At 61.2% G+C, this 16,735-nt stretch overlaps 2 protein-coding genes across 2 annotated transcripts; one reads left to right on the top strand and one right to left on the bottom strand.

The window, feature by feature from the left end:
• Positions 1-401: 401 nt before the first annotated feature.
• Positions 402-2,251, top strand: LOC311187723 (protein EOLA1-like; the record flags this gene model as incomplete). Its single annotated transcript, XM_084259047.1, has 3 exons — positions 402-654; positions 1,406-1,631; positions 1,945-2,251. The coding sequence occupies 3 exons, from the start codon at positions 402-404 to the stop codon at positions 2,249-2,251; spliced, it is 786 nt and encodes a 261-aa protein (XP_084115173.1).
• A 596-nt stretch (positions 2,252-2,847) lies between these two features.
• LOC311187722 (heat shock transcription factor, X-linked member 3-like) lies at positions 2,848-4,025 on the bottom strand (the record flags this gene model as incomplete). The annotated part of the gene is made up of 2 exons (XM_084259046.1): positions 2,848-3,438; positions 3,558-4,025. 2 exons carry the CDS (start codon positions 4,023-4,025, stop codon positions 2,848-2,850), a joined length of 1,059 nt encoding a protein of 352 aa, XP_084115172.1.
• Between the last annotated feature and the right edge of the window lie 12,710 nt (positions 4,026-16,735).

The following is a 16,735-nucleotide window of genomic DNA, read 5'->3' as shown; positions in this document are numbered from 1 at the left end:
AAGCCGAGCCCAGGATGTCCCTGTTGTGCCCGCAGACTGGGCTGGACAGCCGGGGCTCCCTCCTCCGCCGGCCTGGGGTTCGTGGCCTCTGTGGTCCCACGAACCCCAGGCTGTGCCGCCCGCGCCCTTCTCCAGCTGCCGCACCCCCTGGCGAGCTCCCCCAGATTCCTAGAGAGGACGGAGTCAGCCCTGCGGCCAGCCCGGTCCACGGCGCTTGCCCCCTGACAGCCTGGTGACAGCGGAGCGGCCAGTGTGGCTCCCTCCACTGCCCAGGCCAGCGGGGTGTCCGGCACAGGGCCTGTCAGGCCCACGGGCCGGGAGCTGGGGGCCGCCGACAGGGGCGCGTTCGGGACCCTGTTGCTGTTCCCTAGGCCACGTGAGGCCCCCCGGAGCCAGCGGGGATGAAGTTCCACTGCCTGTCCTTCCGGCAGCCCTACGCGGGCTTCGTCCTCAATGGGGTCAAGACCCTGGAGACGCGCTGGCGTCCCCTGCTGAGCGGCCATGAGAACGGTACCATCGCCATCCACATTGCCCGCAGGGACTGGGCAGACACTGCCTGGAGGGAGCTGCTGCTGGAGAGGCTGGGGATGACCCCCGCTCAGGTGCAGGACTTGCTTCGGGAAGGAGACAAGTTTGGCCGCGGAGTCATAGCTGGCAAGTGGCCCTCTGCCCAGCCCTGCCCACCCCTGCAGGGCCACCCCAGGGCCCTACTCCGGAGTTTGGTGGCCCCTGGTCTTTGGCGCGGGCGGGGCGGGGCTTCCTTGAGAGCAGCTTCCAAGGAGTAGCCAGGGGCCCTGAGGGTGAGGGTGGAGGCCAACATTTCCTTGTTGGGCCTCAGGTCCCCCTTGTGATCTGAGGGGCGGGGACCGTTCACGCTGCATCTGTGCGTGCATGTGGGCTCCACCGTGTGCGTGTGTGTGCCACAGGCCGTGAGGGAGCACAGGCACGGCGCGGGGTTGGCTAGGGTGGCCTCTGACTCAGCCACCTGGCTGGCTTCACCTTGTCTGCCCGCCCTCCTGCCCGCGGGTCCTGGGAAGGCCCCCGGGGCCTTGGTGGAGGAGGTCTCTGTCAGTTCTGTCACCTGGGAAGTGCTGGGGGACAGCACGGCTCCCGGTGGTGGGAACCTCCGCCTGTGCCTGCTGCCCTCACCTGGCCTGACTTGCACCCGCCCGGGCCCAGGGTGGGTCGTGGAGGACAAGACCCTCTGCTCTTCTGTCTCGCCACCAGCCCGGCCTCGCACACGCCCCATCCCCTGGGAAAGGCTCACTGACAGGGACCACCATCACCCCGTGTCCCTCTGCTGGCCGCCTCTGGGTCCCCAGTGTGGTGACTTTGCAGCCCCTGGTTGGGGGGCTTGGTTTTCTGGGCGGGACAAACATGTGTGCGCCTCTGTCTTCGTGTGCAGGGCTCGTCGATGTCGGGGAGACTTGGCTGTGCCCAGAAAACTTGGCTCCCCCTGAGCTGCGGGAGCTGGAGAGTCAGGCCGTCCTGAGCGGCCTGGGGCAGAAGTACCTGACGGCGCTTTCCAACCCCCGTTGGTTGCTGGAGCCCATCCCGAGGCCCGGCGGGAAGGGCGTCTTCCAGGTGGACGTCCCCGAGCACCTGGTCCCTGCTGGCCGCCGGGGTGGGAGGCCTGAGGAGAGGGCTCCTGAGAGGAAGCGACAGAGACTCAGCGGTCAAGCTGTCTCCGTCAAGCGACAGAGACCCAGCCACCCGCCGTCGTTCTGAACCGTCTCCCGGCTGCAGAGAGCGCCCCGAGTGCTGGTCACGAGCCCAGCCCTGCACGGGGAGCAGGGCAGGGGACTGGGGAGCGGGCCCCCGGGTGAGCACCTTCCTGCGTCGTTGCCTGAGCTTCCCGGCCTGGGGCCTTTAGGAAGAGGCAGGACCAGTCCTCGTCCGGTGTGGCCAGCAACTCTGGTCCCCGTCTCCGGGTGGTACCGACAGAGGCGTCTGGGAGAACTCCCAGGGCCTCCGAGCGGCGGCAGAGGACCTGGCGGAGAGACTGGCAGCGCCGCTGAGCCAGGGCCTGAGAGGGACGGCCTGCATGGCCTCCTTCCTGATGGCATCAGGGACGTCAGCCTTGGAGCCAGAGCCCCCCTCCGTCCTCCTGACGCCGCTGTCGTCGGTGTGCCCTGCTTCCCGAAGCCTGAGTGTCCAGTGCGTCACACAGCAGCTTCCCGTCCGCGGACAGGCCCCTCAGTACAACCCTGAGGTCCTTCCAGAGCCCGGTTTCTCCTGGTGCCGCCTCTGAGCACGATGGGCTTTCCCCCAGATGTTGCTGGTAGGGCTTTGCCCCAGATGTTGCAGTCTTCCGGGCAGGCGCAGTGGGCCTGCCTCCCACGCAGAAGGGAGACGCCACTTGGAGGCCGGCCTGCTCGCCAGCCCCAAGGTCTGGGGCTCGGGGTTCTGGACACCGCGGGGTGGCAAGTTCCTGGTGTCCTGTCCGCTCCCCCCCCCGCCCCCGGCAGATGCTGCCGCTTGAGCATCTGTGAATGTGGAGCACCAACCCCCAGCTCAGGAGCCAGGCTGCTCTGTTCAGTCAGCAGCCACAGCTCGGGGCCCGACCTCCTGGGCTGGCCTCCCTCCTCCCCGGCCAGACCCTGGGCCCGGGGCACGCGCCACCACCGCTCCAGCAAAGGACAGAGGGGCCGGCAGGTGTGTTGGGCCCGGCGCCGCCTCCCGGCCATCCCGGGCTGGGGCGTGTGTCGTAGGAGCTGAGACAGGCACAGACTCGCAGTCCTGCTGAATTTCTTTATTTCCTCCCTCAGACTTGCATTTCTTTATTAAAACTGAAAAGCTGCACCGTTACTGAGCGGCCGCCTGTACCGGTCAGCGGAGGCCGGGAGATCAGGGGTGCGGGTTGTCCTTGAACTGCTCGCAGAGCGTGCACTTGTAATCCGAGGGGCCCTCCTGCTCATCTTCCCCGTCGGGGTCCTCGTCGGGGGCCATGGCTGACAGCGCAGCCAGCAGGATGGAACAGCAGGTGTTGTACAGGGTCAGCACCGAGGCGTAGCTGGCGCGAGCCGGGGGGCTGCTGGGCAGTTCCCCCGCGCCCTCCTGCCCAGCAGGCACCCGGGACGCAAACAGGACATTCCCGGACGTGCCCTCCCCGCGGGGGCCGCCTGGCTCTCCGGGGCAGCCACCTCCCCCGGGGCTCCCCTCCACGCCGCTCGTGGGCCAGGCGCCAGAGAAGAGCGTTGACGGGGCGCCCCCGGGCCCCTGGGCAGCTGGGGCCTCCTGGGTCTTCTTCCAGGCCTCTTTGTTGGCGTTGAGCTGAAGGAGTCTCGGGGAGCGTCTCGTGGCCACCTGCGAAATCTTCCTCCTCTTGGGCGCGGCCCCGCGGAGCCCCCGGTGAGCCATCCTTCCCGCGGGGCCGGCGCTCTCGAAGCTGTCCAGGAGCTCGGGCCTGCCTCTCAGGAAGCGGCTGTTGCTGTAGATCTGGGGAGAAAGGGCCCCTTTCGCCGCGAGCCCTGTCCGCCCCCGCCCGCCCCCGGCCCCTCCTGCGCTCCCCGGACGCGCGGGGGACCGAACCCGGGGCCTGGGCGCCGCTGCGTTACCATCAGGCCCTTGTCCCTCAGAGAGCGGATTTTGCTGAATCCGTGCAGGTGCAGCTGCCGGATGAAGGTCTTCAAGCTGTCCGTCTCGAAGATTCTGTCCGGGCCGCTCCGCTGAAGCACCTCTGTCTGGAAGAAGCCCTCGTCGATGACCACGGCGTCTCCGGCGTCGTTCCACTGCACGGACGCCAGGCTGCTGTCCTCCACCATCATCCAGAGCTTCCTGGGGAAGGGGAGCCCCAGAACGTCCTCCCCCAGGCCGGCGGCGCCTGGGTTCGGGTCCTGGGGCAGGGGAGCACCTTGGGGCCCCGGATCCGGTCCCCGATCTGGGTGGCCGTCCTGCCCCGACGCCCGCCCCGGGTCCCCTTCTGGCTCGGGGTATGCTTGCGAGGGGACCGCCGCCGCCAGCCCCGCGGCCACGGCCAAGGCCCGCTGCCCGTCGCGCGCCTCCTCGGCGGCCGAGCCAGCCATCGAGCTAGTCTCCTTGGGGGTGCGCGCCCCAGGATCCGCCCGCGGTCCTCGTGTGGGAATGCCCTCGGCCCGGGCGGCGTGCCCAATATATGCCGTCCGCAGAGTTCTAGAGTCTCCGTAGGGCAGCAACCGGCTGTGCGAGTCACCACCCCCTCTGCTGGCCACGTGACATCACAAAGGGGCTCCCGGCCATGTTGGAGAAGTCCATGGATTGGGGGGGGGGGGGCCGTGCCCCCAGCTTCTCTGTCTTCCCAAAGTGTGGAAGGTGGCATTACGGTGCCTGCCCAAGTGCACTGGCGGGCACGCTGTTCCACGGGGCCGGGCCAGGAAGGGTTGAGAAAACACGAGCCCGCGCCGCTCCCCCCACACACACAGTCGGGGAGTCCCCGTGCCGGCCCCTGGTTTGCACAGGGGGACAGGGCCTGGCAAGTCCCACCTTGGGTGGCACGAGGACGGCGCGGGTCAGAGGGACCCTGGGTGCCAGTCGCTCCCGGAAGACGGTGGTCCCGGCTGGCTGGCCGGCCTAGTCGAGGTTGGCAGCCCACCCTCCACCCCCGCTGCTCACCGTGGTCTCTTCCAGCTGCTCCCGTGGCTGGTCCTGCTCAGGGGCCCAGACTCCTGTTCTCAGGCCCTGGTGCAAAACCCAAGTCCTCGCCTTCTTTCCCATTAGGACAGGAGCCGACGATGGTTTATTGGGGCCACACGTTCTCCAGCTGCTGCAGACGTCTGGGTCCTGCCCTTCACTCTGTTGGCCGGCGGGATGTGCACCGTGTGCCCCAACTCTCCCTGCCCCCTTGAACCCCTGGCTCCCTCTGCCCCCCTGGCTCAGGCCTCCTCCTGCTCCTTGCTCACAGCCTCTCCAGAGAAAGCGGGGACGCACCTGGGATCTACGCTGTCGATCTTGATCATAAGCTCCAGGACGTCCATCTTGTCAGTCTCAGCGTGAGCCCTGGGGCCCCGCAGGAACTCGCAGCGGGCGGGGTCACTAGCACACACCTGCCGGTACTCCAGGTACTGCTCCTGCACCCACACTTCAGCGAGGAGCTCCCTGGGCTCCCCAAGGATAAGGTGCGCCATCCCAGCACACACCCCCATCCCCCCGAGCACTCGCCAGATACTCTCCTCGGAGGCACCTCTGTCCTCCAGGAAGTCACGCCCGAGACAAACACCAGCAGGCCTGTCTTAGGTATGAGCTGCTCAGGGCTCAGCAGCCCATCGTAGGAGAGGCCCAGGGGGGTGGCCAGGACATGGGTGTCGCCACTGGGCTCTGCTTCGGTCACATCGATGCCGAAGACCCTCTGCAGGCCCTCGCAGGCTTGGCTGAAGAGCACAGGGAAGTGCCCCTGGCCCTCACCAAGGACTTCCCTCAGCATTTCCCCCTGGCTGGTCGGCTCCTTGCTGCTCTACTCGAGCAAGAACCACACCAGCTCAGCCAACTTCTCCTGCAGTGCTGCGTTGGGGGGAGTGCGGGGGGCCGGGCTTCTGCTGACTCCTGGGAGCTGCCCGGCCCCTCTGCTTGTTGGGTAATGTCCTCCTCCGGGGTTATGTTGCACAGAGAGGCAAGACAGGCCCTGGAGGGGCGGCTGACACGGCAAGGGACCTGGGAAGCACTGGGCGTCACAAGAGCAGCCTGCTCTGGATTATCCTGGACAGGGTGGCAGTGGAAGGCAGAGGAAGACACGAGGGAGGCGACCTCCTCGTCCTCCCAGCCCCGGGCAGCGTTAGGACAGGGCCATCCTGCAGGCCATGAGCCTCGCTGGGCCCCTGAACGTCTTCCTCGAGCTTCAAGGGCTCACTCTTCTGACCCAGAGACATGGTGACACCTGTGGGGAGTTGGCAGGACTGGGAACAGGAGGTGAGGGCAGTGCTGGAGGCGCCAGCTGAGAAACGCCCCCGGTGGCCGTGACAAAGGTGATTTACAGGCTCCTGTTTAGGGGTGCTCTTGGGCCTCACAGAGCTGGTCTCCTGGGTGTGACCCCCAAGAACCTGAAGGAGGGTGTGAGATGACTGCCCAGGGTGTGGCTGCCGCAGCCCCGACATTCAGGGCTGACAGTCGGGTGAGGTCAGGACCTGTGGGGTCCCCTCTGTTCTGGGGTCTCAGGTTCCATTTGTACTCGCTCTGGCCACACCTGCCCAAGGCTTCTAGGGTCCTAAAGGGGCCTCTAGGTTCCTAGGCCTCACCTGGAGCCCTGCCAGGCCTGACCTGCGTCCAGGCCCTCAGACCAAAGCCCTTCCCTCCTGCCCTCGGATCTGGAAGTGAGGAGGGCCCGGCCTGATAGCCCTGCCCAGGATTTCCAGGGCTGACAGGAGGGGCAACCCACACTTCCCTGAGCCCCCGTTCTGTTCTGGTCATTGAGATTCCCCGGGCCCTCACCTGGACTCTTGGCAGGACCTGGACTCCTCTCTGGTCACCAGATGTGGCTCCCTGGATGACTTGACGTCTCGGACCAACCAGGTCCTCTCCTCCCTGAGACCTGGAGAGGAACGTGAGGAGGATCCACATCCTCACCCCCACCCTACCCATGACCAGAAGAGACTGTCAGGGTGCAGCCCCTCTCTTCTGGGGTGGGGCGCCCTCAGTCCTGCTGTGGGTTAGTCATCTTTAATCCCATCAGGCCTGGCCTGCCTCCTGCCCCCATGTGGGATGACTTGACACCCCCCCCCAAGCAAGACCTCACCCCCTGAGGCCTCCCCACCTTCCCTCCCATTATCCGTGGGAGCCTGCACTCGGACAACCGCCTCTGGGTCCTTCCAGGCTGAGACAGGCCACAGCTGGACTCTGCGTGCTCCCTCCCTCTCTGGGGTGCGTGGTACCTCCCACTGCACCAAGGGGCTGTCCTCCTGAGGGGCCTCCCCTCCTCCCTCTGCCGACCTGAGGCCACACTCCACATGCCAAGGCCCCTTGACCACCAGCCCCCTCCCTCCCACATACACACCCTGAGGGAGAAGTCAGGAAACACTTCACTGCTCCCCTGCCCTGGGGCCTCCCAGACCAAGAACAGGGGCAAAGGGGCTCTCTCTGTTGTGGGACCTCAGTCCTCACTCACTCTGGGTCCCACCTCCACTCCCCATAGGCCTACTGCCTCCCCTCTGCTGCCCCAAGTCCTTGTCCCTCAGCACCCCCAGCCTCCTTGAGATTTCCAGGGGGAGCTCAGAAGCCCCATTGGAGAGTAGCTCCAGGGCCTCCCAGTGCTGACACTGTTCGGGTCCTCTGTCCCTCAGTCCTCGCTGGGGTCCTCACCTTGACTTAGGAAGGACCTGACACCTCTCTGTGCTGACCAAAGGCTCCTTATTCCAGGTGCCCAGTCTCTCTCACACAGACCCGGATGCAGAAGTCAGGATGCCACGTGCTCTCACCTCTTGCCACCCCAGGTCTGACAGCACTGCAGGTTTTGTGGGGTTCCCTCAGAGCTAGGGTTCAGAGTCCCTCAGTCCTCCCACAGGATCCTCACCTTTATTCCTGGTGAAGTCCATGCCCCACCCCCACCCCCAACCTTGCTGACCTGAATTCTTGCTCTATTACGCCAAGCCCCGGATCTCAGGGAGACCCGCATGCGGAGGTTAGGAAACAATGGGCTGGGTCCTCCCTCCCGGGGGTCTCCCAGCAATGGTGGCGGGGCCTGCTTGTGCGGGTTCCCTCCTTTCTGGGGCCCACTGCCCCTCTGTCCTCCCCGAGGATCCCCATCTTGACGAGCAGCAAGGTCTGGGCCCTCCACTCTGCGGACTCAAGTTTGCTCGTGTCACACCAGGTCCTTGAATCCCGCGACCCTGAGGACGTGGGGCCTGGGTTGCCGGGACAGTGCTCAGCCTGACCACGCGGCCTGCGGGCTCTCAGTCCTGACGCGGCTGCTGGACTGGATTCCGTGGGTCCCTCCAGTCTCCCTCTCCATCTCACCTGAACTCAGGCAGGCTAGTCAGCATACCTGAGCCTAGTCCACCCAGATCCAGTCTGACTCCCGAGTTGCCTGAGCAGGTGGATGGGAGCTCCTCCTCAAAACCATGCCTGGGTCCCTCATGGACACCATGGGGGAGGGGGAGGGATGGGTGGGACCCCTCAGTCTTCCCTTTGATTCTCACCTTGACTTGGGCAGGATCGTGCAACCCTCAGACCAAGGCCCCTACTTCAAACCTCCGAGTGGAAGTCGGTGGACGTCACATCGGCCCAATGACTCTGGGGCCCCTCCCAAGGCTTTCCTGAGAGGCAGAGATGAATCCCGTGAGGGTCGCTCTATTCCCTTTGGTCCTCACCTTGACTCGAGCAGGGCTGGGCCGACCCTCTGTCATCTGAGTGCGCGCCCCTCACACCAAGGCTCTGACTCCTCGAGATTGCTGACCACTCTCCCTGGGGTCCTTCAGAGCTTTCATCAGGGTGCAACTAGGTTCTGTGGATCCCCTGAGTGGCTGCAGCCCTCAGTCCTCACTCCCTCGCCAGCCCCTGCAGAGAGTGGCTGCGTCCCAGGACAGGTGCTGGGTGGGGACTGCCATGCCAGGACGGTGGGTGCAGTCAGAGCAGGAGCCCACCTCCCTGGGGGCTCCTCACCAGGTGACTCCCCGGCTTTGGACGCCTGGTGTCCCCACAGTGATTATCACTCAAGAGGTGCGCAGCAGGGCTGGGAGGCCGCGCTTCTGAGGGGACCTGATAATGCGCCATGGCGGACCGTGAGGTTCACTTTCTGGCGCCTTCCACATCTCCACCTAGTGTGTGCTCAGAGTGCACGTGGAGACGCCACAACCTGTCTTGGCAATATTTCTGAAATGACCCTAAATTAAATCCAAAACGACCCTAAAATTAAAAGTTCGTTTTTAAAAGGCACTGTAAAGAGTAAGGGAGAAACCCAGAGATGGGAGAAATATTTGACCTCCGGTATCTGATAAAGGACGCCCGTCCCAAATGAGGAAAGCACTTTGGCAAAAATGTGGAAACAATAAAAAATGAAGCCAGCAAATTGAAGACATTTCACCCCAGAGGAGATGCAGTCACAAAGGCGGCTTATAAAAGGACATTGAGCATCATTTTGTCTAAAGAAAAATACAAATATAAACTGCAACAAAGCTACACTACACACAACAGAAACCTGCTTGTGCAGGGGTTTGGGGGTGCATTCCTCTCGCCCCACCCCCAGGAAGAGCTGCCTGAGCGAGGGCCACGCCAGGAGAGAAGCAGAGGCCACGCACATGTTTGTGCAGCAGACAACGGCTGTTTCCAGCACTTTTTATTGACGGCGCTCGGATGGCCGCGACCGCCGTCATCTGGGGTCATCGGCACGGTCCGCGGGCCCGTGGGGAGGCGGACGGTATGCGGGACAATAACGGGGGCTGGGCCAGCAGAATGGACTCGGCAGATGAGGCACCGCCAAGCCGGGGCCGGCGGGCCCGGGACACATGATAGGCATGGAGCCCAAGGGGTGGCACCAAGTCAGCACGCTGGCCGTGGAGAGCTGAGAGGTGGGCGCGCTGAGGCCTCTGGGACGTCCCCCGGCCAGGCTCGCCACGGGCCAGTAAGGGCTGCTCTGCGGGGCGGGCAAGGTAAAGGGGACGAAGGGGCGCAGGTACAAAGGGGCGGCCTGTGCCCCCAGCGGGCCGGGACCCCCGGCGCCCTGGTACTGGCCGGAGGCCCACGGGCCCACTGCAGCGATGGGCCGGGCGGCGGGCCGGGCCGGCCTCCCGGCAGCGGTCGGCAGGACGGGGTCCCTGCGGGCCGGGGCGGCAGCCGCGTCCAGTGGCAGCTCGGCGCGGGCGGGCGTCTGCAGACCTGCCGTCCGGGAGCCCGCGGCTTCGGGCCGCGCGGCGGTGGCAGCGGTGGCGGCCAGGGCGAGCGGCGGGGCCTGCGGCGCGCCCTCCCTCTGCTTAGGCGCAGCCCTGCTGCGGGTCCTCCTCTGCATGCGCGCCAGGAGCTGGGGGCTGTCTCTCCGGAACAAGAGGCTGCAGTAGAACTGTAGCTGCGAGGCAGGGCGCCCCGGGGAGAAGAAACCGCCAGTCACACACCCGCCGCGGCCCCAGCCCCCGGCCTCTGGGCCCCTCGCTGCAGCCGCCCGGATGCCGCCCCCGGGCCGGGCCGCCGCTCCCCGGGACGCTGTCCCCTCCTCTGCCCGCCTCCAGGTGCCCTAACTCGGGACTCGCCCTTTCTCCTGGAAGGACAGAGGGCCGGTGACGGCCGCCCGGGGCGGAGGCGAGTCCGGAGAAAGGGGCTTGGCGGCGGCACGGGCAGAGGAGAAGGGGCCCTCCCAGGAGGCGTCAGGCGGCCACCGCGGCAGGCCCCCCTGGCCTCGAGTCACTGGCCCTGGGCCACCGGGGCCCTCCAGCTTGGGTGGCGGCCCGGGCACCCCACCTTCCACAGCTGCTGGGGCTCCCCCACGACTAGCCAGGGGACACATGGTCTCACAGGAGGGGACCCGGGGCTCCAGGGCCCCGATGTCCTCGGTCACCGAAAGCCCAGGGCACGTCTGTCCCCCAGCCGGACACCGGGACGCGGCGCGTGAAGGGCAGCCTGTCTTCCTGGAGACGCCATGGACGCGCGGGCTGTGCCGGTGGCGGGGCGTGGGTGACTCGCCTCCCACGGGCCCTGAAGCAGCAGCCCCGCAGCACACTCCCCCGGGGCCACGCACGACGCTCGCACCCCCCAGCGCGCCTCCTGGAGAGGGGCCTCCCGCGCCCGTGGGCCTCCCTCCACAGCGGGCCCGTCCGCGCGGCCAGCGGCACTCAGGCTCCTGCTGGCACCGGGCGCCAGGCCCCACCGTGCCCTCAGGGAGCTCTAGTCACTCTCGGGGCCGTCGGGAACTGGCACCCCGAGCCCCCGGTCCCAAGAGGGCTCCTGGCATCCCCTCCCCCGCCTCTCCCCCCCCAGCCTACCTGCCACCCAGGCCCCCAGCTGAGCCCCTGCTCCTTCACCTTGCTCGGCTCATGGGAGGGCGCCTCCTCTGTGGAAACGTGGTCCAGGCAGGCGGGGGTGGACTCGTCCTGCCATATTTTGCTGAACCCGTAGAGGTTCAGCTGGCGGAGGAAGCTCTTCATGCAGTCGGTCTCAAACACCTTGTTGGGCCCTTGCCTGTCCAGGATCTCCTTCTCGAACAGCTTCTGGTTGATGACAATGCAGGTCCCGCTGCTGTGCCAGCGGATGGACTCAAACTGAGGGCTGCTGACAATTTCCCACAGCTTTCGCGGGAAGGGCAGGGAGAGGAGCGAGCCCTGGGCCTCCGACAGCGTGACGCAGGCGGCCCGTGGCCGCTTGCACCCAGGCCGCGGGGTCACCAGCTGGGAGGCAACTGCCCCTGGCGGCGGGCCACCCTCAGGCCCCCCAGCCAGGGCCAGCTGGCGCCGGATGAGCGAGGGGTCCGGTGCCGTGGCTCCCCTCCACAGGCCAGGAGGGGCTGCCCTGGGCTCTGGGGGCAGAGGCCTCCATCCCAGGCCAGGGCTCTGGCCTCTGGGGGGGGTCTTCTCCGCCGCCATTGGGGCGGTGGCCGCCCTTCCTCCTTGTCCACGCGAGAGCCGGCGTGGCCAGTGCCACCCGCGCTGACAGTGCAGCGGCCACGGACGTCACACAGGGGCTCTGGTCCCGGGGGCTGACATCACAACGCCGCCAGCTGGTGAGGTCACAGAGGGCCCACAGAGGCCAGCCCTCTCAGTGACCGGTTGGGCCAGGCCACTTCTGACCCCGCAAGGTCGCTTCCCTGGCAACCATGACACTGCTGCAGGCCTTAAAGTCACATGCCCAGCACGGGGATGGGCTGGGGACCCTCGACTCTCTCGTCCTGAGGCCCCCACTGAGCTGCTGACCCCGGGCCACGCCCACCGTCAGTCCTTCGGCCTGGAGGGCCCAGACAAGACGGTGAGGCTTTTAGAAGTGACGTCCAGGGCAGGGCGCGGGTGGCCACCTTTCCTGGGGACCCCCCCAACCGGAGAAGCTATGGCCCTGGCTCCCCCCGCCCATTCCCGTCAGGCCTGTTCTGGCCAAGGGCTTGCCCTTGGAAGCGAGGGAGTTCTGAGGCTGTGAACAATCTCCCATGGGCGGTGGGGGTGTGCGGGCGGGAGGGGGTGCTGAGCGCGCCTCCCGAGTGTGCTGTGGGCGTGCATTGCTACCTGCAGGTGGTAGTGCCACCTTCATTTCAGGGTCAAGCCCTGACAGTGGGATGACTGGCATCTCAGCTGCAGGCCCCGGCAGAATTTTTCTTGCCATGTTCTCTGGACAAGGGCAACAAAAAAGATAAACTCATGCCATTTGCAGCAACATGGATGGCGCTGGAAGGGATCATGCTCAGCGAAATAAACCAGAAAGAAAAAGGAAATACCGGATAGTCTCACTCATAGCAGGAATCTAGACAACCTAAATAAGGGACCAGGAAAAGGACTAATTATAATAAAGTAAAATTCAAAATCAGCAAGCAACTATAAACCAGAGACACGCTACGGGGGGGGGGCGGGGAGGAGGGATTAGGGTCAAAATAAGGGGGGTGGGAATTGTATGGGGAATATAACCAAGTGAAAACGCATACATTGTGCAAAAATAAAAAATGATGTAAAAAATAAATGAAATAAAATAAAAAATAAAGCATGTTCATGAAAAAAAAAAAAAAAGAACGCCTGTTTGGAGGCCGCGTGGCACTTTCTGTGAACTCAGACTGTCCTGAGAGAAACATCCCTGCGTCGGGGGTCCACGCTCAAGGGCGCAGTGAGACCGTCCTCTTGGCACCCCTGGAGCCAGGGAGCTGAATCCTCCAGAGAACCCAGAGGCCCCTGCTGTCCCCTGAGGGTGGAGGGCCCACTGCTCAGAGTGGCCGCTGAGCTCCTGCGCCACGGGGCTGAGCAGCCTCAGGAGGAGGGGGTGGCTTCTGGCTGCCTCTGGAGCCGCAGAGGCCTTGGGCAGGGACACACCCGCAGGCACCTGCGTCCTCTCTAGGGGCCACCTGCCACTTGCTGTCATAGGCGCCCCTTTTCTAAGCCGTGTGCACAGACGGAACTGGCCTGGGCCCCGCGATCCTGCCTTCGGGGTACAGGGCGGCTGTCAGTCTGTTTAGTGTTCCTTATGGGTTATTCTTTTTTCTCTTGATATTTTTTAATATTGTCAATCTCATTATTTCCCAACAGCTTTATTATTATGCATCTTGGTGCATGTCTGGCGGGTATTATTTTGTTTGGAACTCTTTGGGCCTCTTGGATCACAACTTCTGGTTCATTTCAAGATTGAGACAGTTTTCAGTAATTATTTCTTTAAATAGGTTTTCTATCCCTTTCTCTTTTGTCTTCTGGGATACTCAAGGTTGGATAGTATTCTGTGTAAGCTGTCCCAGAGATATGTTACACTTTTTTCATTTTTTAATTGTCTTTTCTCTACCTTGTTCTTTTATGTTGCTCATCAGCCTCTTTTTTTTTTTAAGCCCTTTTGTTCTCTCCATTGCTTCTGTGTGTCTGCTGTTGAGGCCCTCAACTGTATTTTTCAAATCGGCTATACCGTTTCTTAACTCTATTACTTTGGAATGTAGCTGCCTCATGTCCTTAACTTTCTCCCCTTCTATTTTTATCATCTATTTTTTTAAGTTCCCAGGGGCTTGAAAATTTAAGCAACAATATATATAATCATTGTACTGAATTATAAGCAACGGAATAAAGAATTTCAGTCTTCTAATTTTTTAACATGACACTCTCTCTTCACTTATTTTGGTCTTTAATTTTCTGAGCAATGTTTTTTAGTTTTAACAGAGGTCTTGAGAAGGTGAAGACTGTGTATGCCCCCCTCTCAGAAAACACTGGAGCACCTGGAGTCAGCTGTCTGGCTGTCCCATCTCAGCCTGGGAAGCCCTGGTCAGCGGTGGTCCAAGTGCAGGCTCCCATAGGCCACAGGCAAGAAGGTAGGGAAGCCGCAGGGAGTGAGCTCTTGCTCTGAGGGGATGTCAACTAATTAGAGGTGGGGCAGGAGGCCGGGAAGGCCTGGTGGGAGTAAAGAGGACTACCCCACAGCAGGACTGAGGGGACCCCATGCCAGAACAGAGGGGCTGCCCTGCTGACAGTCTATTCTGATCACGGGTGGGGTGGATGTGGTGCCTCCACATTTCCTCAGGACCTCAGGAGGAGAGGAGCTAGGTCCGACATGACAATGTCAGGTCATTGAGGGGGCCACATCTGGTCACCAGAGAGCAGAGCCCCAAGACCTGCCAGGACTGACAAAAGGACCCTCACGAGCACAGGGCAACAGTGGTTACCTCCACCAGCCCATGTTCCCAGCCTCCCTTGATCCCAGCCCTGGAAGGCAGGAGTAGCCACTGTGGCCTTGTCGTGCATCTGTCCCAGCAGGAGAGTTCTCACTGAGGTCAGATCGGCGGGGTCAGGCCAGGTGGCCTACTGAGACTGAATTCCACAAAACTCTGGAATCTTACCAGGAGGGGGACATGTTCACTTGAATTAAAAAAAACCAAACTGGGCCTCCCCTGTGGCACAGCGGTTGAGCGCTGGGTTGCGAGGCTGCCCGCAGCCTCTACGGCGCCGGTTCGTTCCCCGGCTGCTCCCCGGCCGCCCCAGGAGGGTCCCATATGGCGCGCAGACCTCTCCTGCCGCCCGCTGCTCCCCTCAGCAGTGTCCTTCGGTCCCTCTGCCTGCTCTGCTCCCCGCTCTGACTCTGGTGAATTCTCTCACCCTCCCGCGCTTCTGACTGTACCCAGTGCTTGTATAAATAAATAAATGAATAAATCTTTAAAAAAAAATAAAAAAAATAAAAATAAAAAAAACCAAACTGCCACCGGTGATAGCATGGATGACCTTGAGGACATTATGTTAAATGAAATAAGTCAGACAGACCAAGTAAATTCTGTATATCACATATGTAGAATCCAAAAAAGCCAAACTCCTACAAAGAGAGAGTAGTGTGGTGTCCAAGGGCAGGGATGGGGGATGGGGAGTTGTGGTAACACTATCAAAGTACCATTGGAAGATGAATAAGTTCTGCGGACCTAACATACAGATTATAGCTGGGGAGCACTTTGGAGCCTCTAATATGAGCTACTAATCCCATTCATGAGGGTTCCACATTCATATTTAAGCCCCCCCCCCAAGGTTCCACTTTCTACTACTACCACAGTGGGCATTAAGCCTTCAGGGGACACAAACATTCAGACCATAGCAAAGGCTCTGTTCTGCTGAAAAGTGGAAGTAAGACTGAACATTAAAAAATATTTCCAGATGTAATTCCCTGAGTTTATAAGTCTGCAGAGAAAAACTTTGAATCACATCAGTGGATACAGAAGAAACTGTTGAAAGATACTCAACACAAATTCATGGTAAAAACTTTTAGCAAATAAGAGGCAAGTTCCCTTTCTTAAATTTGGCAGCAAATATACTGAAATGTGAGATGTTAGAAGTATTCTTCTCAGGGACAGTCACAGACATGCCCTCTCATCTGCTTTTCCAAGCTACACTGAAACAGAAAGAGCCGCGGATAGCAAAGTGAGTAAGTATGTAGACCGAAAAGAGAATATTTGATATTAGAATAGGATCCTCTTTCTAGCATAATCAAAGGAATGGGCTCATGGAACGGTCAAATGAAAGAGACTTCAAAAAATAGTGGGTAGAAAGTCACCACTACAAAATCACCGACTTCGCCATGCAATGGCAATAACATGTCATAGAGCGTACCCCCGTTCACAAGCGCACCAAACCGGAGAGCTGCCTAAGAAAAAACCTAACAAAAATGTACAAGGTCTTTATGGAGGCAATTGTGCCAACTTACTTACCTTCAGGTCAGAGAGTTCCCAAACAGAGCAGTGTCCCAGGGGGCCCAGAATGTTGTACAGATGCCAGTTCGCCCCTTTTACAGATTTACACATTTAGTGTCTTAAGCAGTCAGTCTTGGGCTTCTGTCTTCTGTTTCCAAAGTCAATCCTGGAAAACTATAGAAGAAAGAATGGAATTTTTTTAAAAATGTAAAAGATACAACCACCCGGGAGAAAGTGAAAAAATGCCTTGAGGTGGTACTAAGTTTGGGCCGTGGCAGTGGCAACCTGGGCGCGTGACGCGTACCCAGGATGCAGAGGACAAGAAGTATAGGAAGAGCGTAAGCTTCTGACCAACTTCATGATGGAAATGTAAGGCAGGAGTCCTGGGGTCATATCATGAAAAGACAGGACAAGTGAGCCAGTGTAGGGCTCAAAATTCTGTGCTCATAAGCCCCTGAAGTCACCTTTGTGGGTGAGGACTGACTTTTTTCAAAAGCATCAATTTATCTTAATTGGCATTCTTAATCTTGGTAGAAAATAAATAGGGCCTTCCTGGTGGCACAAAGGGTTAAGATGCAACCTATGAAGCTATCCGCAGCCTCTGCAGCATGAGCTCCATCCCCAGTCAGGGAGCTACCCACATGGCGCAGCAGACTCTCCTGTCTCCCTGCTGCTCTTCTCAGCAGTGTGTTTCCGTCAATCCGCCTGTTCTGCTCCCCACTCTGTCTGTGGTGAATCCTCTCGCACCCCGCATCTCTGACCTGTACCCCTAACCCTAAATAAAAAAAAAAGAAAGAATAGATTGGAGGAGTATCCAGCCGCAGAGTGAATCAAGTAGGGTAAGGATGGGCATGGTTTCCCGAGACTTGGTGAGATGTAAAACATATTTTTGATGTTGGATAGGAGAAATGTTGCATGATTGCCAAAGAGCAGGGCCTCCCCCGATGCTGCGCTCGGCGTTTTGGAACAATGTTTCCAAGGCCTTGGCGACGGGAAGTGCCGCCTCCGAAG

Source organism: Talpa europaea, assembly GCF_964194135.1.
Source record: "Talpa europaea genome assembly, chromosome: X".
NCBI classification, from domain to species: Eukaryota; Metazoa; Chordata; class Mammalia; order Eulipotyphla; family Talpidae; genus Talpa; species Talpa europaea.
The sequence above is the reverse complement of the archived record's forward strand: the minus strand, read 5'-3'. Positions and strand labels throughout refer to the sequence as shown.